This window comes from Chelonia mydas, chromosome 19 (assembly GCF_015237465.2).
Source record: "Chelonia mydas isolate rCheMyd1 chromosome 19, rCheMyd1.pri.v2, whole genome shotgun sequence".
NCBI lineage: Eukaryota > Metazoa > Chordata > Testudines > Cheloniidae > Chelonia > Chelonia mydas.
The window spans coordinates 10529639-10555852 of record NC_051259.2 but is presented as its reverse complement, the minus strand read 5'-3'; the positions used below and the strand labels follow the sequence as shown (position 1 = coordinate 10555852).

Sequence of the window (26214 nt, the reverse complement as noted above, 5' to 3'; positions counted from 1 at the left end):
ACACAGCAGCCAACCTAAGGCTGAGTCAACCGCAGAGGGGAGGAAACACCTACCCACAGAGCCGAGAGGAAACTAGGGCCTGGAGCAAGAGCCGCCCGCCGGACCGGACTGGGCGGTGTCAGACACGAGGGGGTGGCACAGCCGAAGAGCCCAGCCGCGCACACTGCGGAGTCTCCGCAACCCAGAGAGACCCGGCTGGACCAGGAGCTCATCAGGGCAGGGTCACGGGCCGCCAGCCAGCACGAGGGGGCCTGATCCTGATGGGGGGGCCCTGGGTGCCAGCACCATACAGAGACCCCCCCCATCCCTTCCCTTCTGAATCGCTGCCCACCCTCCCTGCCAGGCCAGGCCCCGGGGGGTGCTCCCAGTAGCTGCCAGGGATAAATCAAGCTGAGCCTACATCCTGGCTGCGCCCAGATGGGGCACAGCTGACCACCCCACCAGGGAGCCGTTGCCATCCCAGCGTGTGGGTGTGGGTGGGGGGTATCTATGAGCCAGCCTCGGCTCAGTTCCACAGGCCGCGCCCGCCGGGGCGTCGCTCGCGTGAGTCGCCTCGACACGCAGCTGGCCACGGTGCCCCTGGCCCACTGCTCTCTCCCCCTCCGGCTAGAGGGGGATGCAGCCCCACTGGTGTCTGCAGCCAGGTCCTTCGCCCCCTCGGCACACCCCGGGGCTGTCCGTGGTTGAGGGGTTCAGGAGGAGAGTTCTGCCCACCCTCAGCAGGTGGCTTTGGGGCCCTATCGGGAGCCGCAGAACTGAAGTCTGTGGCTCCTGACTCACTGTTTAGAAGGCGAGTACCCCGAGTACCCGGTCCCAAGGCAGGGGTCAGGATCCAGAATCCCCTAACCCCAGCGGTCAGCACCTCTCTTCAGGGCCGGATTAACTCTCCTGTGAGTCCAGGGCTATTCGATTTTGTGGGGGCCCTATCTGAGTGGGTGTGGGCTCTGGGTGGGAGTTTGGGTGTGGGAGGGGATGTGGGCTCTGGGTGGGAGTTTGGGTGCGGGAGAGGATGTGGGCTCTGGGAAGGAGTTTGGGTGTTGGAGGGGATGTGGGCTCTGGGAAGGAGTTTGGGTGTGGGAGAGGATGTGGGCTCTGGGTGGGAGTTTGGGTGCGGGAGAGGATGTGGGCTCTGGGAAGGAGTTTGGGTGTGGGAGAGGATGTGGGCTCTGGGTGGGAGTTTGGGTGTGGGAGAGGGTGCAGGCTCTAGGCTGCGGCAGGGGGCGGGGATGCAGGAGGGGGTCAAGGGGTCGGCCCTTACGTCAGGTGGCTCCCAAAACCAACCGGCACACCCCTCTGGCTCCTAGGAGGGGGAGTCAGGGGGGTCTCTGCAGCATGCCACTGCCCCCACAGCTCCTACTGGCAGCAGTTCCCAGCCAATGGGAGCTGCGGAGTCGGCACTCAGGCGGGAGCAGCACATGGAGACACACACACACCCCGCCCCCGGGGGCTGCAGGGACGTGCTGGATGCTTCCAGGAGCGGCGCGGAGCGAGGGCAGGCAGGAAGCCTGCCTTAGCCCCACTGCACTGCCAGCAGTGGCCAGGGCCTCTGGGCTCTTTTAAGTCGAACAGGCAATTGTCCCCTTTGCCCCCCATGTCAGCAGGCCTGTTGTGGGGCCCCCCTTAGGCTGAGATCCTCGGCTGCAGCCCCTAAAGCCCCTGCGTTAATCTGGCCCTGCCTCTCTCTCTCTAACGGATCCATTAACCGTCTCCAGCAATAGGTCTCCTGCTGGCTTCCACCAGACGTGAGGGGCAAGGACCAGTCTCACGGACAGCTCCTTGCTCCACACAGGGCTGCAGGACGCAGACTAGGGCCTGCTCAGATCCTGCATCCTCCCCCTGGGTACCTGCCTCTCCCCGGCCCTGGCTCGCTTTCTGCCACTCGGCCAGGCTGCGGGGGCACAAAGCAGTGGGCACAAACCCACCCAACCCCGCCTAGGAAGGCCTCGCACCTCGGGCATCGGGCTCCAGTCCTCTGTGGCCACAAGGGGGCACGCTTGAGCTCTTGTGAAGGCTCCAGCACCCGTGAGGCAGGAGCGCCAACCAGCCTGTCTGCACCTGAGAGTCTCCAGTCCCGCTGCCTCCCGGGGGGTCTCCTGCTCCATCAGCCGCTCTCCTGCCCTGGCGACTAGGGGAGATGCCAGACAGGGCCAGTGCATCCGGGGGCCCCTACCCAGGGGGCACCTCCACTTCTCAGCAGCCTCTGACAGGAAGGGGGGAGTTTCACTGCTGTGGGGGGGATGAGAGGCCTCTTTTTGAAGGTTGCCAGGGGGCGCCGTGTGACCCCCCGGCCAGTCCAGCCTGCAGAACCCATCGTCCGTTCTGCAGTGCCCTTACAATGACAGATTTCACACACACACGCACACACAGTGTGAGCTTCCTCCCAGCAGTGCCCTGACAATATCACTCAGGACTCCAGCTGTGTGAGCTTCTCCCCCCACCCCCACCCCCACACACTGCCCCCAAAATGCTACCGGGATGTTTTCCTGCTCGAGGTCACAGGAAATACCTCTCGGAACAAAAGCACCTCCCTCCCCACTCCCGGCCTTTAAAAGAAAGACCAAGGGGATCCGGCTGCGTCAGAGCCGTCTGGGAGCTGTGCAGAATTCTCCTGGCAGTGCCACCTCCGTGCTGGCACCCTTGTGCCAGCAAGCAGGTGGTTCCCCCAAAGCAGACGCTCCCCCGACCGGGCAAGTCGTTCTCTCGATTTACGTGGAGATCACTGGGGAAGAAGGAAGCAGCTGACGGTCCCTCTCAGCAGCCAGGCAGTCTGCTCCTAGTGACTAATGGCATCCAGACGCCCAGCACAGCTGGAAAACACCCCGGGGCTTGGGGTGAGGGAGTCTCTGCAAAGAGACTGGTGCCAGGGGCTCACTGCTGCCCTGTGGCAAGGCAGAGAGCTTGGCCGGGGAGGCCCAGGTGCTCCCCACCTCCTGGAAGACATCCAGAGCTTAGTTCTCAAGACTCCCCGCTCGCTCTTTGTCACCAGGAAAGGGCTGTTGCTTCCCTCCAGAGCGCTCTGCTCCCCCACCGACACCTCGGGACGTTCCTTGGGCACTGTCCCGTAAGGCCCCTCATTCTCCCCCCGCTCCACACACCCACTTTTTATACCAGCAGTGTCTCAGTCAGGCCTCGAAAAGGGGAGTTTTGAAATTGTAGCAATATTTTCCGCCCCCGCCCCGGTCTCCCAGCACCTAACAGCACCTAACATCCTGCCCCTCCAACTGCTAATCCCAGTCCAGCCCAGCCCAGGCAATTTACAGACGAAAGCCCGCCCTGTCTTGGCTAAGAAACAAGGTGTGCTCGGCCGCGGTAACATCCTAGTGTAGGCCGGATAGATGTCATTTTCACACCGGTTGTTGTTATGTCAAGGGGGAAGCCAACAGGTGTGGAAACTACCAGGCCTTGTCCGCACTAGGACGTCACCCTGTGTTAGCTCCCCGGGGGTGAAACCACACTTCTTCCCCCTAGGGCAGACACACCCCGAGAACCAGAGGGCTGAAAGAAATGCCACAAACACACACAGGGGTGTATCCACCCTCCACGGCAGCCGCTGTGAATGAGATCACAGGAGGGAGCCCAGGAGGTGGGATTCTGGATTTCCGAGGGCACCAGAAGACGCATCATTTGGCCGTGGGCTGGAGGGAGGCTATGAAACCAGCAGTAGGACAGAGCGCGTTGGGGATAGTTGGGGCTTCTGCCTCCACCGCCCTCGGGAGCAGGCAGTGCTGGAGAGCCTGAGACACTTGGCCAGCGGCTGAGGAAAAGGATGGATCGATTCTGTCCAGAGGACGTGGCTACGCTCTGGCCACCCGCTCCTTAACATCCAGCAGCTGCCAACTCGACGGGGCGGTTGTTTGGAGCATGGGAATGCAACGCAGGACTCCTGGGTTCCCTTCTGCAGCTGAGAGCCCTTGTAACAAGTCTTAGAGCGGCACTTTCTAGAGGGGCCTGGCCCCGGGGTGTCTCCATCCTGGGACACCTGAGGCCTGGCGTTCAGAGGGGCTGGGTTCCTGCAGCAACTAGCTGTCTCAAGATGGCCACCAGGAGCTGAGGCACCTTACCCTTCTATCACAATGGGCCTTAACCTCTCTGGCTCCAGTTCACCATCCCTCTGCTGCAGACACAGGATAGCAGAGCAACACGGCAGCCTTTCACGTCCCCTTTGCCCTGCAGGGCAGTGGTGAATCGGGCTGTCTGTGCCTCAGTTTCCCTAGGCATCCAACAGGATGGAATACTGCACTACAGTGCGTTCCCCCTCAAAGAATCAGCCCCTGCAAAAAGCTAACGGGTCGTGGTCTTGGTATGTCACTGTATGCCATAACCCATGCCACCCTCACACCCTGTGGCTGCTGGAGAGGCTGTCCCAAAAGGAAGATCACAGTCTCTTATTGCAGGAGTTCAGCCAGTCCAGCTGCCAAGGAACATGGCCAGAGCCCCTGACTGGCTTTTAGAGGCTCCTGCCAAGAGGCCACAAGGAGGGTCAGTCCCAGCCCAGAACCAGGGGCACAGTCTAGCCATACAGCGCCTGCTCTGGACTTTGCCCAGAGTCCACGCTAAGGGACCTCTGCTCCCCAGCTGCAGCCCAGCTCCCCCAGGGCTCGGGGACACCTTTTATTTCACACCAACGTCAAGACACAGTTTGAGAAATCATTTATTGGTCAGAATCGGGCAACAAAACCAATAAGAGCACGTTCCCCCCACCTCGGGGGGAAGGCAGCCGCCATCCCGTTTGGAGTACAACGGTCAGCCCCTATGGCACGTGCGGTGACCCCCGAACTGACACCCCAGAGGAAGGTTTGCATGGAAGATCCCAGCCCGGTGACGCTATCACCTTGCTGCACTCAGAGCCCAACACCAGGCTGCCTGGGGAGCCTAATCCCTTGAGCCTAATTGCCTAAATCTCTTCGGAAAGTGCGATTGGGCTCCTAAGTCAGTTGGGCGTCGTGACACTGCGTGCAGCACCGCCGCCGTAGCGTTAACAATCTGGGCCTTAGGTCGTAACAGGAATTTGCCAGCAGCTGGGACACTTATTCTGTGTGCTCAGTGCATTGAGAAAAACAAAATCCTCCCTCCCCCCCGTCCATTCCCCTGGTTTACAATATGTACAGTACTAAAACCCCTAAAAGAACCCTACTCCCTCCCCCCCGTGTAAAACTTCCCCTCCCTCCCGGCCCAGCTCCTGTGGGGCGCCTGCGCGAGGAGGGATTTGTTGGTGTCCCCAGGATTCAGCCAGCATCTCAGAAGCAGGAGAGTCCACCACACTAGCCCTTTCATCCCAGGATACTTGTGAAATCCCAGCTGTCCTGCCACTGCCGGCCTGGGGCCCCCTAGCAGGCGTTTTGGAGACACAGCCCTGGGTTTTCACAGCTCATTCCCTCCACTGGCAGCAGTGGCTTCAGAGCTAAACTAACCATTCCCAGGGTTCTCGATCCACATGCTCCAGGGCGTAGGCTGATCTTCAGCTGGGGTTAGGAAGGAATCTCCCATGTACCACCAAGGTTTATTATTGCATTATATCAAAAGTTTGCATTGATGCTGTAGAAGGGGGATGCCGAGCTAACAGCCAGTGGGTTGGTCCCGCGGGGCAGTTCTTGTGTTCCCACTGCAGCAACTCCCTGCATTGGATAGAGCCTTCCACCCCCAAAATACCCAAATGGAAGCTTGAAGCCAAAGGGAGGCAGAAATCCCCTTCCTGTGTCCCCTTTATAATGCCCACAAAGAGATCTGCCCAAGGCTGAGTCCCACTGCCAGAGGGGTTCCCCTAGGGCCGGTAATGCAGTGCAAGAGACAGACCATGCAGGGGGAGACTGCGCCTTCCCCCCAGCAAGGTCCCTCAGACAGGAGAAGAAAAACGTTCTAACTCCGTCACAAGGAGCGTCGCAGCTCATCACCGAGCAGATGAATTGGTTCTGGAGATGGGCAGCACCAGGCCACCCCTGGAAGCTCACACAGCCATCCAAAGAGCCCCACGTGGGCTCCCGAGAGAAACGTGGTCATATGTCCAAGGTGGCGACCTGGGTGACGCGGGGGTCGGAGTCGATCTCGTAACGATAGCGATACTCCTCCATGAAGTCGCGGCAGGCGTCCCGCGTGCTGTTCACCCACGTCTTGATGCCCCTGCGGTTCAGGTACAGCACGAAGAGGAAGACCGTGCCGATGATGCCCAGAACGATGCCCAGGAAGACGTAGGAGGTCTGCAGAGTGTTCTTGCTGTGCTGGCTGGAGTGGCAGCCCAGCTCTGCCCCGGCCAGGTCCAACAGGGATGTGTTCTGGAGGTGCCGGGGGAAGACACAGACCAGTTTCTCCATGTCGGCCACCTGCTGGCTCTGATTCAGCCAGCTCACCAGGTCCTCGATGTCGCAGTTGCACACGAAAGGATTGTCCCTCAGGAAGAGGCGAAGGCGCAGCTGCCTCCCCAGCTCAGCCAGCGCCTCGATCCGCAGGGTCTTGAGGGCGTTCAAGGTCAAGTCGAGGTGCTCGAGGTGGAGGCCAGCAAAGGTGGAGTTCTTGATGTCCACCAGGGAGTTGTTCCTCAAGTCCAGGTGCCGGAGGCTGCGGAGGCTGGAGAACATGCCCAGCGGCAGGTAGACTATCTCATTGTTGGTCAGCTCCAGCTTGGAGAGGCTCCGGAAGCCGCCCTGGACTATGGCAGCTGCCACGGGCCGGATGGCGGAGGAGTTGTAGAACGAGCGGCTCAGGTTCAGCTCCCGGATGGAGTTGTTCCTGGAGCTGAAAGCGTCAGGATGGATGGTAGCCAAGCGGTTATTGCTCAAGTCCAGGTAACGCAGGCTGGGGAGGGCAGAGAAGGCCTGGGACTCCACAGCGCTGATCCTGGGGTGGGAGAGAGAAATGGTCATGCTCATGTCAAATATCCCAGGAGACCCAACAGAAAGTATGACTCCGATTCCATCCCTTGGCAACGGCCCAGCACCTCGGAACTGGGGCCTTTCACTTCTAGGTCGCCCTTCCCACCCAGACCTAAAGCTGTTACCACCCAATGACTAGTCGATGCCTATATGCAATGAGTTTGCTGGGTCTAAGTCCACTTCCCAGGGGGCAGGTATGAATGGGCCCTGGAGAAAGAACTCCTTTTGCACCTCTAAGGGTGTTCCCCTCTGCATCAAGCTGGAGATACACTGGCGAGGTCCACGTAGTAACTGCGTCGTGGGCAAATGGAAGATTTCAGCCTGTAGGGATGGCAAGCAGCACTGCCTACTTGCACTAACTTTCCCTTCACATTTAACAAGAGTGTGGGGCCCAGTGGGATCTGATTTTGGATGCTTTTCCAACCATTGGTTAGAAAGCCTAGACAATATCATTAACCACCTGGGGTCTCTCCTCTGAGAGAAGCCTTCATGCTCTCAGTACCAACACTGGGACTCCTGCGTGCGAGGGACGCACAAGAACCTTTGTATCTTTTCCTTCTTCCATGAACACCTTAATCTTGAAGGGAATGACTCCAGTTGCAACTGCATAGATCCCAAGAAACCTGCATGTTCAAGGACATATTTGTTCTCCCTCTGGAGATATTTCATGCAACAGGTCGTGTGTGCCCAGCCCTTGGATTCTTCAGTAAAAAGTTTCCTACTCTCGCCTTTGCCACTGACTCACTGTCTGGCCTTGGACAAGTCACGTCACTTCCTCTGGGCCTCAGTTTCCCCATTTGCACCTTTGTAAAGTGATTTGAGAGGTGAGGGATGACCACCACCACAGAAGGACTTAGTGTTATTCTGGAACTTGCCACTGTCCCTTTAAGGGAAGCAGAGTTTTAAATCACACCCACAGAACCAAATTCCACTGTCAGATGTGCACATGCTGGTCTCCAAAACGCAAATGTTTGTGGGTGGAAACACATCTCTGAGGATCTGCAGGAGTCAGCCACCCTCCGAGAAGGTGATTAACTCCAGATGCTCCTCATCATTCATGCCTCCCACATGTGAGCGACAAAGGGACCCGGGGTGGCCAAAAGGCCTTTGCATGAACTGTTTATTCCTCTCCTCCTTTCCCAGGGGGGTGGGGGCAGGGTGATGCCACTTAGTGTCAGTCAATTTCAAGAGCATGAATTATTCCTGCCCTTAGCTGCCCGATCCTGCAAACTGCTGAATATCTGCGGTTCCCGCTGACTTCAATAGGAGGTGAGGGCGCTCAGTTCTCCATTAGCACAGGGCCTCGTTCCCCCCACAAAGGAGTTGGCTGGAGGCCTGTAACATTCCTGTGACATCTGGGAACATACTGATCCCAGAGGGGTCTTTAGTGTGGATCTGGGATGTTCCTTGGACCATTCTGGTTCCATACAATAAAAACATAGGGGCTGATCCTCCTCCCACTCAGCTGGGTGTAAATCAGGAGAAACTCCACTGCAGTTAGCCAGGTTACTGGAGAGTCAGGCCCGTTTTCTGGCTGCTTGAGGCACCGGTAAGAGACCCAGTTCCTCATGGGATTATTAGAGGGAAATGGGAGGGTTTTGTCTCAGTCCCACCGTCCCGAGTCATAAGCCAGAGGAGCAGCTCAGGACAGCTTCAGCGCTGACGCTTCCTTTCCTTTGCAACGCCTGAAGTTTCAGGCGTCTGCCATGCCTGAGCTTCAGGCAACATTCTACTAACTATTGGCCAAAGGCAGAGGCTGGAAATGGCTTCTCAGAAACTGAGGCTTGTGTGTGCAGTGCTTTGCCGCACGCTGGCCCTTTAAATCTGGGTTTGAACACGCCTGACACCTGCCGTCGGAGCCGCTTCTCGAGGAAGTGACTTGACCCAACACTGATTTTACCGCGTCTAGCTCCACGCACTTCCTCCTGGCGGACGCCAGCGTAGGGTCGGAATCCAACCCATTCTGTTTGGCTAGAGGCGAACGGGTTGGGGTGTTTCCAGGCGGCAGCTGGATTTCAGAGGTGCTTGACGTGACCCCTATCAGCGCGGCGGGAGGGCTGACTGACTGCCGTTTGTCGGGCACCCCTGGCTCCGAAGGTGGCGTTTTTATTATGAAGAGGAGCGATTCTTACAGAACCCAGACGCAACCAAGGGGGAACGTGAGCCCTGAGCTAAGCACCCCTCCTACTTAAACGGACGCAAGCAGCAAGTTCAAGTCTCTCTGCCCTACAGCCAAGACATCCTGGTAGCTCAGGCACTGGCTTAGACAGAACGAGCCTAGAATTTTGATGACGGGGCCCGATCCTGCTCCCACGGAAACCAATGACAAGATGCACAGGGTATGTCTACCCTGCAGTTAGACACCTGCGGCTGGCCCGTGCCACTGACTTGGGCTAAGGGGCTATTTAACGGCGGTATAGACGTTCAGGCTCAGGCTGAAGCCTGGGTTCTAGGACCCTGCAAGGTAGAGGGTCCCAGAGCTCAAACATTTACATTGCAATTGAACTGCTGCTTAGCCTGAGTCAGCTGGCACGGGCCAGCCGCGGGTGTCTACTTGCCCTGTAGACATACCCCCATTGACTTCATCCAGGCCAGGGTTTGGCCACCCTTTGAATACTAAACTATGTTAAGATGGCAGCCACTTCTCCCCACTCTGTGCCCGGGCTCACTGCCACCGTGGCTAAACACAGCTCCGAAGCCTTAGCCCCTTTGCAGGGCTTTGTAGCCACTGTGGGAGCATATGGAGGCCCACCCAGGAAGGAGAAGCTATAGCAAGGTTTCTGCCTAGACGTTAACCCACCCAGCTGCCTAGTCCAGTTGCTAAAGAAATACTCCAGGAGAAAGCTGCAGCCTCATGACACCCACAGAGACGATGACTGGGGCTGTCCTCTGCACAGGTCTCCCTTCCCTCCAGTCCTTTTGCAATGAGCTCCTGCACCCTGACTGCACACAGCAGAGAAGCAAAGACACTAAGCAGGGCTGGCAGTTGGTGTTAATTTCTTTCGTAGATAAATGGGACACAGGGAACTGGGAAGCAGGTTCCACTTCCTTACTCCGCTGTGTATTTGGAGATCATGGAACTTGCTTTATTTGTACTGCAGTGGTGCCCAAAGGCTCTAAATCAGAATCAGAGGCCCAGGGTGCTAGGCGCTGTACAGACACATAGGAAGACAGTATTTGCCATGAAGGGCTCACTGATCCAAACCCCACTGAATCAACAGAAGTCTTTTCACTGACCTCATTGGGCTGCAGATCTCATTCCAGGAGCAGGACACAGATGCTGCTTCCCAGTTGGCTTTTCGCAAGGTTTTGTGTGACGTGAGAGCCATTTCACAGTTTTAAACATTGCACACACCCATCAACATGATCACGGGAACACGCTCCCTCGCCCCCACCAGCCCCAGCCCAGCCTGGTTCTCCTGCCGAGAGTCCCATGGCTGGAACAATGCCGGCCACTCAACTACATCTCTGCCACCAGCCGCCACAGGGCTTGCATCCCAAGAGGATACTACTAAGGAGGCTTCTAGCACCTTTCGAGGAGTTCTGCAAACGCTGATGCATTATCCCTCACCACCCTCCTTCAGCAGGAAGTACCATCGGCCCCTCACCACCATCCTCCGAGAAGGAAGCTGAGACACAGAGAGTAAAGCCAAAATGAGAGGCTACTTCTGAAAAAATGTAGGCCTCGGTGACTTGATTGGATAATGGCTTACCCAGGGCAGCCACCTGGCTTGGATGGTTTAGACACAACGAATCCTGCACCTTGGCAGGAGATTAGACTGGATGACCCTTGCGGGCCCTTCTAACCCCCTGGTTCTATGACTCTAGCTATAGAACCCAGGAACTTGGCTCAAAGTTCCTTGCTCCAAGCAGACTAACTAGAGCGCCTCAAACGCCCTCACACCACACAGAGTGAATAGAGATACAAAAGAACGTAATAAATTCCAAGTCCTTTGTATTGTTCCCCTGCCGGGAGGGCAGGAACAGCGTCTGGCTGGGCAGCAGCAGACCTGGTTTATTCTAGGAGCTATCTAGCCTTCTCCAAAGATCACATTGGTGGGGTGGAGCAGGGTCACCCGTGACTGGTGGAAGCCAACCCCCAAGCTGCCTCTGTGCAAGCAAATGCGCTGCAGTTTTGCCCCCCAAAGAGGCCAGTGGCCGCTGCGAATTGCTCCAGGCTGAGCCGCAGCTGGCCATCTGCCGCGGAGGCATGGTGGGCTCATTGCTCCACATCGGGCACCTGCTCCTTTCCTTCTCAGGCCAGCGCTGGATCCCGAAGCTTCTCAGGACCATGTGCTGGTGAAAGGTGCTGGAGGCTGAAATCTTCTATCCAGGGGAACAGCTACAGCATGGGCAGCAGTGCCAGCCCCCCTGCTCCCCACAGCCCTGCCAGCGTGCCTTGGCTCTGAGCCAGAGCGGGCTCTAGTGGGAGCAGAGCAAAGCCCATAGTCCAGCCAGCCTTGGGCCCTTTGGTTGAACTGGCCAACAACGGGGCCTGTTAGTGCTAATGGGCAGGTGGTTTTGGTGATGTGGACACTTGCCCACTAATGACAGGAATCACGCAGACTCCATCTGCATCAGCCACTGACTGGCCGTCTGACAGTACAGCCTGCGCTCACCAATGCCGGCTGGCTGTGGGTTAGAGATCCAGGCTCGCTAGCCCATTGCCTCTTCCCCAAGCCAGTCAGTTCCAATCAAAACCCAGGCGCTGATTACCAGGCAGGGGTACCGACCTCCTCCCTGGCAGGTCGCAGAGCACTGGCAGGTCTCAGTCGAGAAAGAGAGAGGTTCCCACAGCATCAGCCCTGCCAGAGTCTGTTTCCAAGCTGCGTCTCCTGTAAGGTTGTTGCCATGGCAATGTCAGCATTTCTTTTTCCCTGGCGGCGGGGTGAGAAGCGCCGATCCCGTGGAACTGGCCAGGTGGGAGTGACACAGAACATGGGGATCAGGCACCAGTCACATGCGGCCAACCAGAGCCTTGCCTGCCCTGGCCTGGCCGAGACAGGTCCCCAAGTCACGATGAAACCTTCCTCCCCCTGCTGAACGTACCTGATCTGGCAGTGGGTACCAAGGGGATCTTTTAAAGAGGCCCATGCAAAAGGGGCTGACTGATTCCATGGTCTAGCCCACAGGTTTTTCTCCTCCGAAGGCCTGCTTTGAAATGTTACTGAGGACACAAGTGACACGAGTTGGATGGACTCAGCTCAGTTCCCAGTGTATTTTGGTCACATCACAAAAATCACCACCCCAGACTGAAACGGGTCAGGACTGAAGTGCAGCAGCGGAGCTGCATGTGGGGAGCCCAGGACCAAGACTGAGGGGAGAAAGGCCGGGAACAAGGGCCACACGACGCCAGCTCCAGCACGACTGAGGGTACCAGAACATGTCACTGATCAGTGGGACCCTGATACATTCTCAGGGCAGGACAGCTACGCCAGGCCAAGCAGGATGTCTTGGGTAACAATGAATGCCATGCACCTAGCTCCTGCAGGAGAACAAAGCCACTTCCCAGACCTCCTCCTACGTTCGGCTGAACCAACTGGGCTGCTGGGGTGAAGTGTTGGTAAGAGATGGCAGATATTCCCCGCTTGCCTCCCAGCTCCGTTCCCTGCAGACGGCTGCTCCTGCCTCTTTTTCCTGGCCAGTGAGAACAGGGAAACTCCGCTGAGGGGCTGGGTGAACAACAGGGAGGGGCAGAGGAAAGGAGCATTGAGAGGAGATGGCCAGCATTCCCAGGGAACATCTGCAGCCATCCCTGCTAGATGGAGCCCAAGACGTTCTTTAGATCAGGAGCACAATGGTGGGTTTTCCCTTCCGCTCTCCTACACCAGCTACAGCTGTTGGTACAAAATGTTTCCTCCCCACTGCACCGTCCTGGCTCTTCCCCATGCGGGAGGGAGAGTCTTTGCCCTCTGGCCCCTTTCCTCCCCATGTACTGGTCTCCAACTGCCATCCTCCGGCAGCTCCTGATCATGGTCCTGTAACTCCACAGCTAGGCCTGTCCTGAAGATGTGAGCCCCTCACCCCCAACCCCAGAGACAGGCGCATCCTACAGAGGATTATGAGAACCAAGGAAAGCTGCAGCCATGGGCTCCTCTAAGCCTTGCCAGCCTTGCCCAACACCGTTCTAAGCACTAGGTCTGGGACAGGCAGGAAGTATCAGCCAAAAAGCCTGAGGCACTGGAGAGCTACACGCCAGACCTCTGAAGTGGACTGGTGCCACGCTCTCTCCAGCCCTCTGGAGAAAGGCTCTGTGGTCCCTTCGCCTCCATGCTGCGGGAGGACCTGACCCCAATTTACTGAACCAAACCAAACAGCACCAGGCTCTTCAGAAACCCACCGGTTGTGAAAAGGCCTGGCAGGCTCTGTTCATAGTTCTGGACCTTACAGCCCAGTAGGGAATGGGAACACTGCACCGGCAAGACACTGGTCCACCCAGGCAGCATCTGGCAGGTGCCATTAGAGGTGAAGCATCCATGCAAGCCCCCAATTCCCCCCCCTCCCCCCGGCCCCTGCATCATCAAGGCTAGCTCTGTGTCTTGCTGGGACTCCGTATGGAAGGGGAGTTGGAGCGCGGATGGTAGAGGAGGTCTGCATGTAGACGGGCTTATACCGACCCAAGTGATGTCTGATCAGAGGGGAAACTGACCTCAGTACCTGTGCCTGCTGCAGAATTGCTAGCACCTTCCCCTGGAGCACTGGCAGACAAGAGACTGGCTTAGGTAGACCCCAGTCTGATCCAGTCTGGCAGTCCCTTGGCAAAACAGCTCCTGGTTTCCCACCTGTTTTCAGCCTTCCATACCAAGGCTCAGGGACCCAGTAAGCAGCCTTCCTCCCCTAGGATGCTGGTTTGCATCCAGCCAAGCTTGGTACTGACATCTGACAGCATTCAGCTGCCGGCATGATACGAGTTGGTGGATCTCAGCCCAATTCCTTCACAAAACCACTGGTACAAACGGCGCCTTGCTGGCTGTCATGACGGACAGTTCAAGGAGCAGGGACAATCTGCACACCCTTTACCATGCCTGAGACTGGCAGGGTAGCTGGCTTCCTGCTGCTGCCTGCTCGGTGGCTAAATCGAGTGCTCCAGTCTCCAGGGTTGTCAAGGCCGCACTAAGTTCACTTCCCTCGCACTGCGCAGGCCTGTCCCTGTAGAGAACACTCCAGGAAGTGAATGTATCTGATTTTCGCTCCTTTTTGTCCATCTGCTACAGACACCACCCACCTCTGGTTCACGCGCTCTCTCTGGCGCAGACGGCCAAGTCCCAGCACGCGCAGATGCTGATGCTCGGAGCACAGCCGTACAAGGCATCCCTGTTCGAAGTCCACGAGAGACCCCCGGCAGCACTGCCGAGGTACCTCAATCAGCCTCTTCAGAAATGCCAGGTACAAATATTCACAACACGCAGTGAAACCGGTACAAAGGACCAGACCGGACAGGCAAACCCGAGTCTCAAGTGACCCCGCAAAGTACTCTTGCAGTGTCCCTCCTGGTACAAAGCATTGGAAAGGACAGACAGGATCAGACCCACGGTCCAGCCGGCCCAGTATCCTGTCTCTGACAGCAGCCAGCAACAGCTGCCTTGGACAAAGGTGCAAGAAACTCTGCAGTGGGCAGTTCTAGACTAACCTGCCCACAGAGGAAATTTCTTCCTAACCCCTTAGATTAGAAGTTGGTTCTTTCCCTGAAGCATGGAAGGGAGAGGACTTTGTTATAACAGATAGAAAGAGGATTCTTTATTGAGTCACAGACAGGTCCTGTGGTTCCCTCTGGCTCCTGGACTAACAGTTTGTGCTGCTAGTCACCACACAGGGTCTCCCCAAGTCCTGACCTGGACCCAACAATTGCGGAAGGACGTGCTCAGCATCCTACAGTACCCAGCCCAAGCTCCCAGTAGAACTATTTTAAGGCCACTCCTTTGCGTTTGGATTTGAACAGTTCAAGTCACTTTCACAAGAAGTTTTTCTGGTGGAAGCCTGCAGAAAAGTCACATTAGAGCAGCTCCGCACCCTCCAGAAGCCAACTCATTCCCAGCAAGACTGAGCTGATGCTCTGCCTTAAATCCATCACAGTGCACGGAGCAGGGGTCTCCAAAAAGCAGCATGCCCTGCCTGCCATCTGTGCACCAAGGGCTCCCAACACACTGAGCTGAGGACAAGTTCAGATTTAATTCTGCACATGCCAGCTTTGCTGCGCTCATCAGGCCTTCCAGGCGGTGGGAAGTGGGACTCAGGGTTCCCATTTATACCACACTGATCTGGGCCACTATCTGGGCTCCCCCAAATGCTTTGCCCACTACTGCTTGCCAGCCTGCTCCCCAGATACTTTATTGCATTGGCTTCCTGCACACACCAAGGTAAAATGAAAGATTCCTCAACATTGGTCCTCTACAGGTCCTAGGATCGCTAGACACAAACAGCCTCCTGAATGTGCCCTGCAGGTACAAAATCCAAATACCTGCCAGAATGCTGCACTGCCAATGGGCGCTCTGCAAGGCCAAAGAGAGCTTTGCTTTCCTACGGACTCACTCATCCAGGACTGGGCCCTGTAAGGTTTGGCACAATCCAGTGGGAGCCCCATTTCTCTGGCTCACGAGACAAAGGCTCCCCCGTGGGATCCAGCAGCACTGTTAATATTTATAACAACGGGAAAATTAGACATTTTCATGGGACTGAGGATTAGAGCCGCAGGGTCCCATGGGAGAGAATTAAAGGTTCTGGGGCATGCTGAGCGGGCCCAGGTTTCTAGGTGTGACTACTCAGACCCACTGGAAAAGCTGGAGTGCAGCAGAAGCCCCTCTCCTATCGGAGTCAGATGCAACAGTATCTTTATCAGCTGCATTATGGTGCTATGGCCACCTTAACCTCTCAGGCCTGCTTAGCCAGTCCAGACGCTCAGAGGTCAGCTCCTTGTGTTAATTCAAGGGGCCAATGGGCTCTGAATGCAGCAAAACCAGAAAGAGCCCAAAGGCACTTGCAGATTTCCCACAGGATGCACATGGAGGCAGGGTGGGGGGTTGGGGGTGCACATTTACAACATACACATTTCTATTGTATAAATATGCACCAGCAGGGGCGTACGGTGCCAAGAAGCTACAGCCATGGCCATTTACAAATGGGTTACAGACACTGGAATAACCATGCCAGATCAGTGCTCCATCTAGCCTGCTGTGCCATCTCTGAGGTGCAAGCAACCACATAATGGGCAATGCCCTGCCCATAGGGGAAGTTTCTTCCTAACCCCCACCAGCGAGCAGCTGATTCATTCCCTGAAGCATAAGCGTTTAGATCCCTTCTGAAATAAACTGATCTTTCCTTATGCAAGAGGGTTACGTGGATGTTCATTATTGATTACAAGCATCGAATCCTTTTGGGAATCCTGCTAAGCTTCTGGCTGCAGGGGCATCTTGTGGCAGTGAGTTCCACAGTGCACAGTGTACAAATAAAGAGTATTTCCTCAAGTGAAGGAGAGAGAATCTTACCCTGCCCCAAGCACCATCCCTCACCCCAGCCTCCCCGGCAGTCTGGGGAATTACCTGTTGTTGGCCAGGGAGAGCGTGACCAGGTTGGGCAGCCCCTGGAAGTCCTGGCTGCTGATGAGAGCGATCTGGTTGCTGGTGATGAAGAGGTTGCGGGTGTACCTGGGGATCTCAGCTGGAACAGCTTTCAGCTCCTTCAGGACACACTTGACAGTCCGGGCGGGTTCCGAACACTCGCAGGGGGCTGGGCAAGCCTGGCAGGCAAGCGGGGCAAGGAGAAGGCTCAGGAGCAGGAGCCCCCAGGACCCCAGACTGGCAGGGGGGGGCTCCCGGAGGGACATTTCCAACACGCCTGCAGACAAAGGGGGCCACTAGAATTCAGCATGATGCTAAACAAACCAACCCACCCCAAAGCCTCCTCTGAGAGCTGTTAACAGAGACATGCCACCGGCTCAGCCCAGGGTCTGTGCAGAGACTCTGCACCCCAGACCTGGGCACTGCACCCTGGTCAGCACTCCCTGCCCCCCACCCCCCACTCCTGGTCCCTTAAGCAGCATCCCATCCCCCACTATCCTTCTTCCCCTCTTTCATATACCCCCATGATCTCTATCCCCTCCCTACCTCTCCCTTAGGGTCCCCTTGCTCCCACCCACCTGTCTTCTGCAGACCCCCTTGAACTCCCCAGTCGCCCCCCCCAGCCCCTTGCACCCCCCCACCGCAGGCTCCTTTGCACACACACCCCAACCTCTGCCGGTCCCTTGCACACACACACCTCGCAAGCGCCTTTGCACTCCCCAGTCCCCCCCCAGCCCCTTGCACTCCCCACCGCAGGCTCCTTTGCGCACACACCCCGACCTCTGCCGGTCCCTTGCACACACACTCCCCACAAGCGCCTTTGCACCCCCAGCACCCCGCCCCCTCCCAGCCCCTTGCACCCCCAGCTGCCCCGCTCTTTGCACACCCCCGCCCCCTCTTCTCCCCAAAGTTTCTGGGCATTTTGTTCCCTCTCCTGGGATCCCCCCGCGGGTCCCGATCCGGTCCCCGCATCTCGCCCCCCGAGTGACCAGGGGGCGCAGAAGCTGCCCTGCGGCCGGGTGGGCGGGAGCCTCCCCCGGGGCCGGGGCCGGGGCCGGGGCCGGGGCCCCCCAGCCTGGGCTGGCCGGGTACTCACCGTGTCCCCGCCGCCGGCAGGAGTCCGCTCCCCTTCCCACCGGGCTCCGCCGGGAGCGCGCAAGGGGCTGAACGGGATTCAAAGGCAGCGGGCGGGGCCGGCGGGGAGGGGACTCGCCTGCTGCCCGGCCCCCCGCCTCCTTCCAGCCGGCCCCCTTCGCCCCCCTGCGCGGCCCGCGGGACCTGCTGCTGCCCCGGGGGGCGGGCCCTTTGGAAACCGCCCCCCCCGCAGCCAAGGATCCTTCCGGACCGCAGCGTCTGGGGGGCCCGGGGCTGCCATGTGCTGCCAGGGGGAGGCAAACGCCAGGTGTGGGCTGCCAGGCTACACCTCGCCCACCCACCCACGCAGGGCCGGACCGCCAGACACAGGCACCCACCGCCAGGCAGCCAGCCCCCCACCCAGACACACCCACACCGAGTGACAAATCAGTCACAGGCAGATCGCACACAGGTTGGCACAAGTCACGCACACAAACCAGGTCCACACACACCGCATACAGAGAGACTGGCAGAGGCTAAGCCACGGTACAGCCACACACAGAGTCTGGCGGAGCCGGGTAGGCCAAACCACCCTACATCCACACACACCACATACAGAGTCTGGCAGAGCCAGGCAGGCAAACCATGGGCACTTCCACACACACCACATGACTTAGCCCAAGTCAGAAATACTTGCTTAGCAGGACAAGCTCCCCAGGGGATCCCCAAGGGTAAAGGTACAGGGAGCCCAAGTTTGTCGGCAGCAGCTACAGTACAAGTGTGTGCCTGCCCAAGACATGGCTTCAGCCTGTGTGTGGAGTTTTATCCCCTGGGTCTGTTTCTGATTCAGTGACAGGTTACTACATGGCAAAATGCAGCTGCTGTGTGGATGATGGGCCATCACCAGAGCAGGCATTTGTATCCCAGTGTCATTTAGTGAAAGCCCTAACCCAGGGGTAGTCAGTAAGTAGACTGCACCAAATCCGGGCCACCAGGTGCTTTTGAGCAGACCCCAAAATCTTTTTATTTATTTATTGTTTATTCTCATTATTGTTGTTGTTTTATTATTATTTTCTCTGGAGTCCAGACCTTGACTATACCTTGGTCAAGAAATCTGGACTTGACAAAAAATAATTGACTACCCCCGCCCTAACCTAATGACTAGGGTACTAGCTTGCAACATAGGAAATCTGCATTCAATTCCCCACTCTTTCACAGAAAGACTTCCTGTGTAACTGGGGGAATTGTTTAGCTTCTCTGTGTCTCTCATCAATACAATGGTGATCATAACACAGTCTTACATCACAGAGGTGTTATGAGAAGAAATACATTAAAAATAGTGACATGTTGAGATACTATAGTTAAGGAGACTAGATAAGTCCCATAGCTAGAAGTTACATTCCCCCATCCTCCTCCTCTTGCTTGGCTGAACACACAGAAACAACACATGTAAAAGTATAAAAAATCCCAATGATTTAAACCACCAGATGCACCTAGAGACATGTTCACCTCCCCTCCCTCCCCCTGCATTTTGCTACATTTAGTCCCTGGACCAAGGTCATAATTTAGACCATGAACCAAATTTGGTTCTTCCAAGATCCAACATCATCTGAAGATTAGGTTAAAAGACAAAACCCGTAATGAGAAATTTCACCCAACCAAAGAAAGAAAGACAGGTTGATAATGGGTGAAATTATTTGTATTATTGTAACACAGACATGGACCAGAACCCCATTGTGTTATGTGCTGTCCAAATGAAGATAGAATCATTGCTAACTTTGGCATTAGATGGGGGATAGAATTCAATCTGTCTTCTGTCCAGACAAACAATCTACAAAATATTTGGTAATGAATAACTCTATATACTCTCTCTAGGAAGTTACACCACAGACAGAACGCTGAATTACAACATTGTTTTTAGAGAAAACAATTCCATTCAGAAATTCAGGTCTCCACTCGCACAGTCTATTGGTGTGACCCAAAGTCCCCAGAGGTAGAAGAATTCCTTGTAAGTCATTGCAGCAGCATCTTATAACTATTTTTGTTTCATAGCATCTTTCATCTTGAAGGATCGAAAAGCACTTTACAGACCCTCGCAGGCCAGAAGGTTCTAAGGCTTCACCCAGAGAGTCTTCCTCGCACAGGGAATTGCATGGAACTACTTACCAGCCCTGGAGACTGAAGGCCTCTCTTTCTCCATGCATCATGCAAGAACAGCAAAGGAGAAGGCAGGGCAAGCTTCCTCCAGCGTGCCTAATGCCTGCCCTGGAGGGAGCGAGAGGGGAGCTCAGTTTCCATTTGTCATTTAGACCTTGGCTTTTCTGCAACAAGTGCCAAGCAGGAGACCAGTTACTGTCGATTCGAACTGTGTTTTTTGTAACGGAGATGTGCTGAACTGGAGTCAGACTCACCAAACTCATTTGGCCACCAAACAGCCATGTGATGGGAATGACTTTCAATCACTCCCAGCTCAGGATGGACTCAGGCTGGTCTCCGAGAGAGGATCACTAATCCCCCGAGCTGTTCAGACTCCTCAGTTACATAGATTTGTGACAAAGCACTAAAGAGTGTTTCAGCCCAATGAATTAGCGGGTGGGCTGGATATCATTTGATTTCTCGTTCTGAACAAAGGCCCCATGCACAGGGGGCCGGTAGGAGTCACAGACTGTTCCTTGCTGACTCACTGTCCCAGGAAGATGGAAAAGATGAATGACATTTTCAATTTTACAAGTATTTTGTTTCCTGCCAGGTTTATAAATCAGGGTAAGGTTCACCTCTGCTCAGATCAGAAAGTGATGCCAAGTTGGTAGTGGGGACGCCGAGAGACTTGGCTTCCTAGCCCGAGAGCCTGATCTGAATTCCCTCACTCAGTGAAACAGATCCGACCTGCCAGTAATATAGGGTGATCAGAAGGTAAGTGTGAAAAGTCAGGATCGGGGTGCGGGGTGGGGATAATAGGCGCCGATATAAGACAAAGCCCCAAATATCAGGTCTGTCCCTATAAAATGGGGACATCTGGTCACCTTACAGTAATACACTATAACCTCATTCTGTATAGCGCCTTTCACAGCTAAGAAAGAATAGCAGAGGGAGAGAGAAATGAAGGTGCAGAAGCAAGGGACGCAAGCTGTGTGCTCAGCCAAGATGTGAAAACAGATGGAGAGTGGATCAGGTGGAGAGAGACATGACACGGAAGCTGTTCCAGGTGGCAAGAGCTGCAGAGGAGAATGCTCTTCCACCACCCTGGGAGGGACAGAAAGGAGGCCAGTGCTAGATGAGTGAAGAAAAGAAAGCAGAGTGAAATAAGGGTCCCGATCCTGCAGCCCTTTCTCACATGAATGGTCCCATTAGCCTCAGTGTAAGTTTGTGGAATTTTTTAAAAAACAGGGTCTTGAAATGAACGGGGAGTGAATGTAATGAACACACAATCCAAGGATGCAAGAGTTTAACATTAGAAAAGATGGAGCAAATCCTATTTCCTGCCTCAAGCCCAAATAGGTGGGATTGGTGCAGGGATCCCACAAAGTTGGGGGGGGGGGGGTTGAATCCTGAGCAGCCCACAGAGCAGCAATGGAATCAGTAACCTTTGCCATACCAGTGGCCACCCCCAACACCTGCCGCAGACAGCAAAGACCAGTGGATCAGTGCTTCCGCCTTCACTCCTTCTCCCCCACTGCTGCCCCTAGGCCTACCTATGCACCAAGGTGCAGGGCTCCCCATGGAGCTGGACACTATGGCATGCAGGGGGGTGGATGGTGAACCCATACTCACCTCCTTCCCCTGTACTTGGGGGATTATTGTCTTCCTCGAGTTAAAAGGTTTGAAAAAGGTAATTTGATCTGCAATTCCCGGAATGCGCCTGGAACTGAGAAAGCAAGCGAGAAAGCAGCCAATGCACCATGCTGGTACCAACTGGGCAGAGCAGTGTTAGAATGATGGTTTCAGACTTTCTCAAAGTCCTGTTTACTACCAGTGATCGCTCCTCTCCCCTAGTATAAAAGTGAACGTATCCGATTTTCCATCACTAAAACCAAGATTCATGCCTGCCCCCGGAGTGGAGTCAGGGCTGTAGGCCACCAGGCAGCAGCTCTGCTGACTCTGCATACCAGGCTAACGAAGCAGAGCTTGACACATGGCCAACCTGGTCTTGAGTTATACCCTTGGTCTTCAACCCAAGGACCTTGCACTAGTATCTGTGACCAACAGAAAAACAACCACCCAGGACTTCAGTCTTCTAAGAGCAACTTCTACCCTAACCCAGGGTGCCTAGACCCCCAGGATCAAAGAAGGCATCTCTACCCTCTGCAAAGAAGGGGACAGGTGTCAGCGCTTCACTCTTGTGTCACAGATGAAGGGGTTATAACCCAGCAGGAGAGATTCGTCGCCAAACCTATTTGCACCCATGTGCTAAATTGCCAGTTGGGAGGGTGAGATCATTTGGCAGAGTATTGCTTGGACTGGTACAAATCAGTAGGATCTAATTAATATGAAGCCCCCTTTCTCAGATGCTCTAATGGTTGACAGCTTTTTTGCCCTCCCATCTTGTGCTGATGCGATCCTGCTAAATCTCACAAGCTGACCAGGCTGGGTACAGAGTTGGAAGGGCGACCACCAAGGAGTACGTAGTCGCTGCAGGTGATGTGACAGTCTTCCTGCTGAGTCAACATGGAGCTAGAGTCCCACATGGTGGGATGAGCTGTAAAGTCAAAAGCCTAACTACTGGCAGCCATCAAACAAACATCCCTTAAGAGTAGGGCCATTAAGCCTGGTGCCAGGCTCACTTTAACATTCAGCCCTCTTTCCGTTTCACCTGGATACAGGCTTTCCCCTCACTGCCTGCCCTAGTTGGTCAAGCACTAAACTTGAAAGCAGGAGATCTGGGTTCCAATTCCCGCTCTACCACTGGCCTGCTGGGTGACCGTGGGCAAGTTTCCTCATCTGTAAAACGGTGACAATTATACTGACCTCCTTTGTAAAGTGCTTTGAAATCTAGGACTGGAGCGCACTAAGAGATAGGGATTGTTATTATTATACAGTGTTGATGTGGACTGTTAAACAGTTGCTGTCTTCCTCCCCCCTCCCCAGAAGTGGCTGCACTTCAATGCTGGATGAAGTGACTCCTTACACACCTCACTGGGGTGCGGTGATATGTCTTTAATGCGAGCCCTAGGGCCCAGTGGAAGGCAACGGGGCTGTGCTAAGCACTGTCATCACTTCAGTTCAAGTGGCAGATTGAGAATAAGCCTCCATAAGGCCATCTGGGCCAAACTCCCCCTCATCTCCTCCCACCAGAGCTATTCCCAGTGCTCTCTGCCCTGTTCTCTCCTTTCATGTGCCGATCACAGAGTTCTCCCTCTGCGCTGGATTTGGAGCACGGAGCTCCCGTGTGCTGGGAATTGAAGGGTTTTAGCTACATGGCCAAGCGGGATCTCTCAGCTTTTCTGCCATGTTTTTGATCAGGGATGAAGTCTGAAACCTTCCTGGTGAGATCCAGACAGCTGGCAGCCCTAAACCCCAGCCTTCCTCGGCCTTCCCTGCCCCAGGGCTTCCATCCCCCTCCCTCCCCTGAAAACAAAACGGATTATTTAGTTGCCCTGCATGACAAGGGGGGATGCAGCCCATGAGGCACCAGGGCCGTAGGCAGCCCAGACACTGCTGCTGTCATTTCAAAAGCTCTTAATGTGCTAATGCTTAAGTGCAATTTGATACCATTCACCAGGGAGCCCTTTGATGCAGGGGCTGCTAACTGGATGAGAAAGACATCCCCCTCCATCCAGCTGTGGCAAAATGACCCCACATCAAAGCCAGCCTTCCAGCTAACCCCACAGCTACGCTCATGACCACTGGTGCACACAGCGCACTCCCTCCCTTTCACAGCCTCTCCCGCTGGGTGTGTTTTGTCCTGCCCCCACCGGAAAGAAATTCTCTTTTGCCCAGGAATGTTAATTCACATGGGGAATGTCAGGGGTTCTCCAGCAAGGAATCAGACCTACAGTCCCAAGGATACAGCAGGGCGTTGAACGTTTACAGGGGTGCACGGGAGACCTGTTGGCCATGGAAACTTACAGAACTGAGCGGATTTCATTTCGCTGCCACGTGTGGCAAGTTAAAGTTAGCAGGGCCACAGCTCAGGTTGGAGTCAACTATTACAGGCAGTAGCTGGCTAGCTGGTACGCAGAGACCGACCTCAGCTCCATCAAAGCCAAGGGAGTTCTAGTTAAAGGCACCTAAGCTGGTGCAAGTGATGGAGGTCTGCGCAGCTTAAGTGATGGTTTCCTTTCTGGAAATCAGAGGGGTTAGTTTAGAATTCATTTTTCTGAGCTCCAGCAGGGATATATAAAGATCTAATCTCAAACTGCCCCTCTATCCCCCCTCATCTCCAGCAAAATCTGGTTCTGCAATGTAGATTCTCAGACTGGGCAACATGATGCCCAGGGGGACACAAACAGGGCCGGGTGGGTTGCGACCAACCTCCCTTTCCTGGCTAGATGCAAGGGAGGGTGCTGAAACGTGCATGAGTTGTAACGTGGGGTCACAGTCTAAACGCCCCCTTTCACAAAAGCACTCAAAAAACAAGGCCTCTGTCTGCATCATTTTGCCAGATGAGGACAGCGCAAGAGTCACAGCTCAGGCTCAGGGAATCAGGGCAGACACAACCCAGGAGACAGACAAAGAGTATGTAATGCCTTTGGCTCATGCCCATAACACCAATTAAAAGTGATCTGCAAAGGACAAAGAAATCAGGTTTGGGCCTTTTTCATTTTGCTGTGATAAAAAAAGCTTTAAAGTTTTGGTTTAAAAAATGTTATGGGGGAAGGGAGAATTTGGCTCTGTTTTATTTTTTAAATACTATAAATTCAGGGTTTGGGGGTGTGTGTGTGTTTTTTTACCATGTTTTCCCAGAAGACTCTATGGATGATTAGGGAACTAGTATGCTGGTGACTTCACAAGTGCATGGCTGGAGGTCTCCTTGAGGGACTAGAGAACTGGTGTGAAAGCTCTTATTGTCTTCCTGAAGGGGCTGGGGTGCTAAATCTTTTATCTTGCCCCTGTTTGTCAGAAAGTTGAGTTCAACAAAACACAACAAAAAACCCCAACGTGCATGTAGCAAATCTCTCTCTGCTTCCAATCGCTTCCTTGGAACTTGTGATTTCACAATTCTATTAGCTTTCCAGTCATCCATAGAGTCTTCCAGAAAAAGAAACAAGGTTTAAACTAACAAACAAACAAACAAAAAACAGATAAATAGAACATTCCCCAATTTAAACATTAATGATAATAATAATAATGATAAACCTTCCAGGTTTTCTATGTGCATCATAAACTTACCTTTGAAAGTTACTTTTATCAATAACAGCTAAGCATTTATTATTATTATTGGGGAGTCCTGTACTCCTCAAAGAGGTGAGCCTACATATTACTCTCCAAGGCCCAGATTCTCAAAGGAACTCTCACTGAAATCAATGGGAGCTAGGCACCTAAATAAATTAGCTATTTTAGGAAACTCAATAAATTTGAGGATCTGGGCATAAATGCTTCACTTACAGACATGTATTCTAAACGACTTAGGAGGTCATCTCATTTTCACTAAGGTCCCTTTACACCACTGTTGCAGCGTAAAGGAGCCTCAGGATAAATGAGAATCTGGCCCTTATAATTTCCTAAAATAACCCAATGCTTTCTACATGCTCATTTTGTAAACTGCACTCTAATTGATTAGTGCCACTGTCTGGTGTTGGAAAATCCCTCAGCGACTGATGGTTGTCAAGGCTAATTTCTCACGCTGCCATCAAGTACAAGCCCGCCAGGGTGGTAGAACCCACCTGCTGATTTGACAAAGAGCGTTTGGTAGGTCGGCACCCGATCCCATGTGGTGTTGGTTGGCACTTTCAACTCACATTGAGCTCCAGCGGACGTGAGCGCACTTCGGGCCAGATCCACAAAGATATTTAGGCTCCTAACTTCCATTGAAATCAATGGGAGTCAGGAGCCTAAATACCTTAGTCCCTCTCCACATCAGGAGCACAATGGGCAAGAGAGAAATCAGAACAATCGTGTGTCCTCTGTCCTCCCCCAGGCTCACCACTATGGTAACTTGCCACCACTAATCTCCAGCTACACCATCCTAGCATCAGAAAGTCACATTCCCATGGCCTGACACTGCAGTAATGGAGTGTGGCTATTTTAGCACATCCAGTTCCATGCATTCCCTGGGAGATGCAGTCCAAATGGCCTGATTCACACTGACTTTAAATCCCTTTGTTAGTATCCTGACGGTAACTGCACTAACAGCTACCATTCAGTCTGATGCTCACTGCAGTACATGCCTGAGTGCTTGGGAAATGCATGGAGGCTCAGATCCATATATTAAAGTTGTAAAAATAATGAATTCCCTAGTGGGGTCTCCGGTGATGACATAAGTCACTCAAACACTGCTCTGGGGACTTATCATGCCATCTCAATGTCTCCATGGTCTTATTTTCTTGAATTTCACTGCAGCCCATTCATTCCTTTTACTCTCATTTGGAAACCGTGTATGGAGCCCTCCAGTTGTAAATTGCCGGTTCAAATCTAGCTCAGGGCTGTAATGATTGAAATTAATGATCAGTTATTTGAAGGTAATTGTGAAGAGAGATTTTATTTACAGGATATTTTAAAACAGATTTCTTCTGTGTCGTGTCTGTGACTCACACACATTGCAGTATTCAGCCTCACAACAC

The 26214-nt window shown here is 54.3% G+C and overlaps 1 protein-coding gene across 2 annotated transcripts; it reads right to left on the bottom strand.

Moving 5' to 3' along the window:
- Positions 1-4633: 4633 nt before the first annotated feature.
- Positions 4634-26117, bottom strand: LOC102944628 (trophoblast glycoprotein). 2 transcript variants are annotated; one of them, XM_043532292.1, is made up of 3 exons: positions 17517-17856; positions 16403-16697; positions 4634-6831 (listed from the first exon to the last, which is right to left on the bottom strand). In XM_043532292.1, the coding sequence occupies exons 2-3, from the start codon at positions 16684-16686 to the stop codon at positions 5994-5996; spliced, it is 1122 nt and encodes a 373-aa protein (XP_043388227.1). In that variant the 5' UTR covers positions 16687-16697; positions 17517-17856; the 3' UTR covers positions 4634-5993. The 2 variants fall into 2 exon arrangements, with proteins under 2 accessions (XP_043388227.1, XP_007064882.3); XM_007064820.4 differs by lacking the exon at positions 17517-17856 and adding an exon at positions 19661-26117 and having other exon boundaries at positions 5161-6831.
- Between the last annotated feature and the right edge of the window lie 97 nt (positions 26118-26214).

Excerpts from the sequence above, each read along its gene's own strand:
- LOC102944628 (XM_007064820.4), bottom strand. The coding sequence starts at position 19,694 with ATGGAGAAAGAGAGGCCTTCAGTCTCCAGGGCTG. Across the intron at positions 16,698-19,660 it reads GCCTTCAGTCTCCAGGGCTG|GCGTGTTGGAAATGTCCCTC; the intron begins GTAAGTAGTTCC and ends CTTTGTCTGCAG. Across the intron at positions 6,832-16,402 it reads CTCTCCCTGGCCAACAACAG|GATCAGCGCTGTGGAGTCCC; the intron begins GTAATTCCCCAG and ends CTCCCACCCCAG.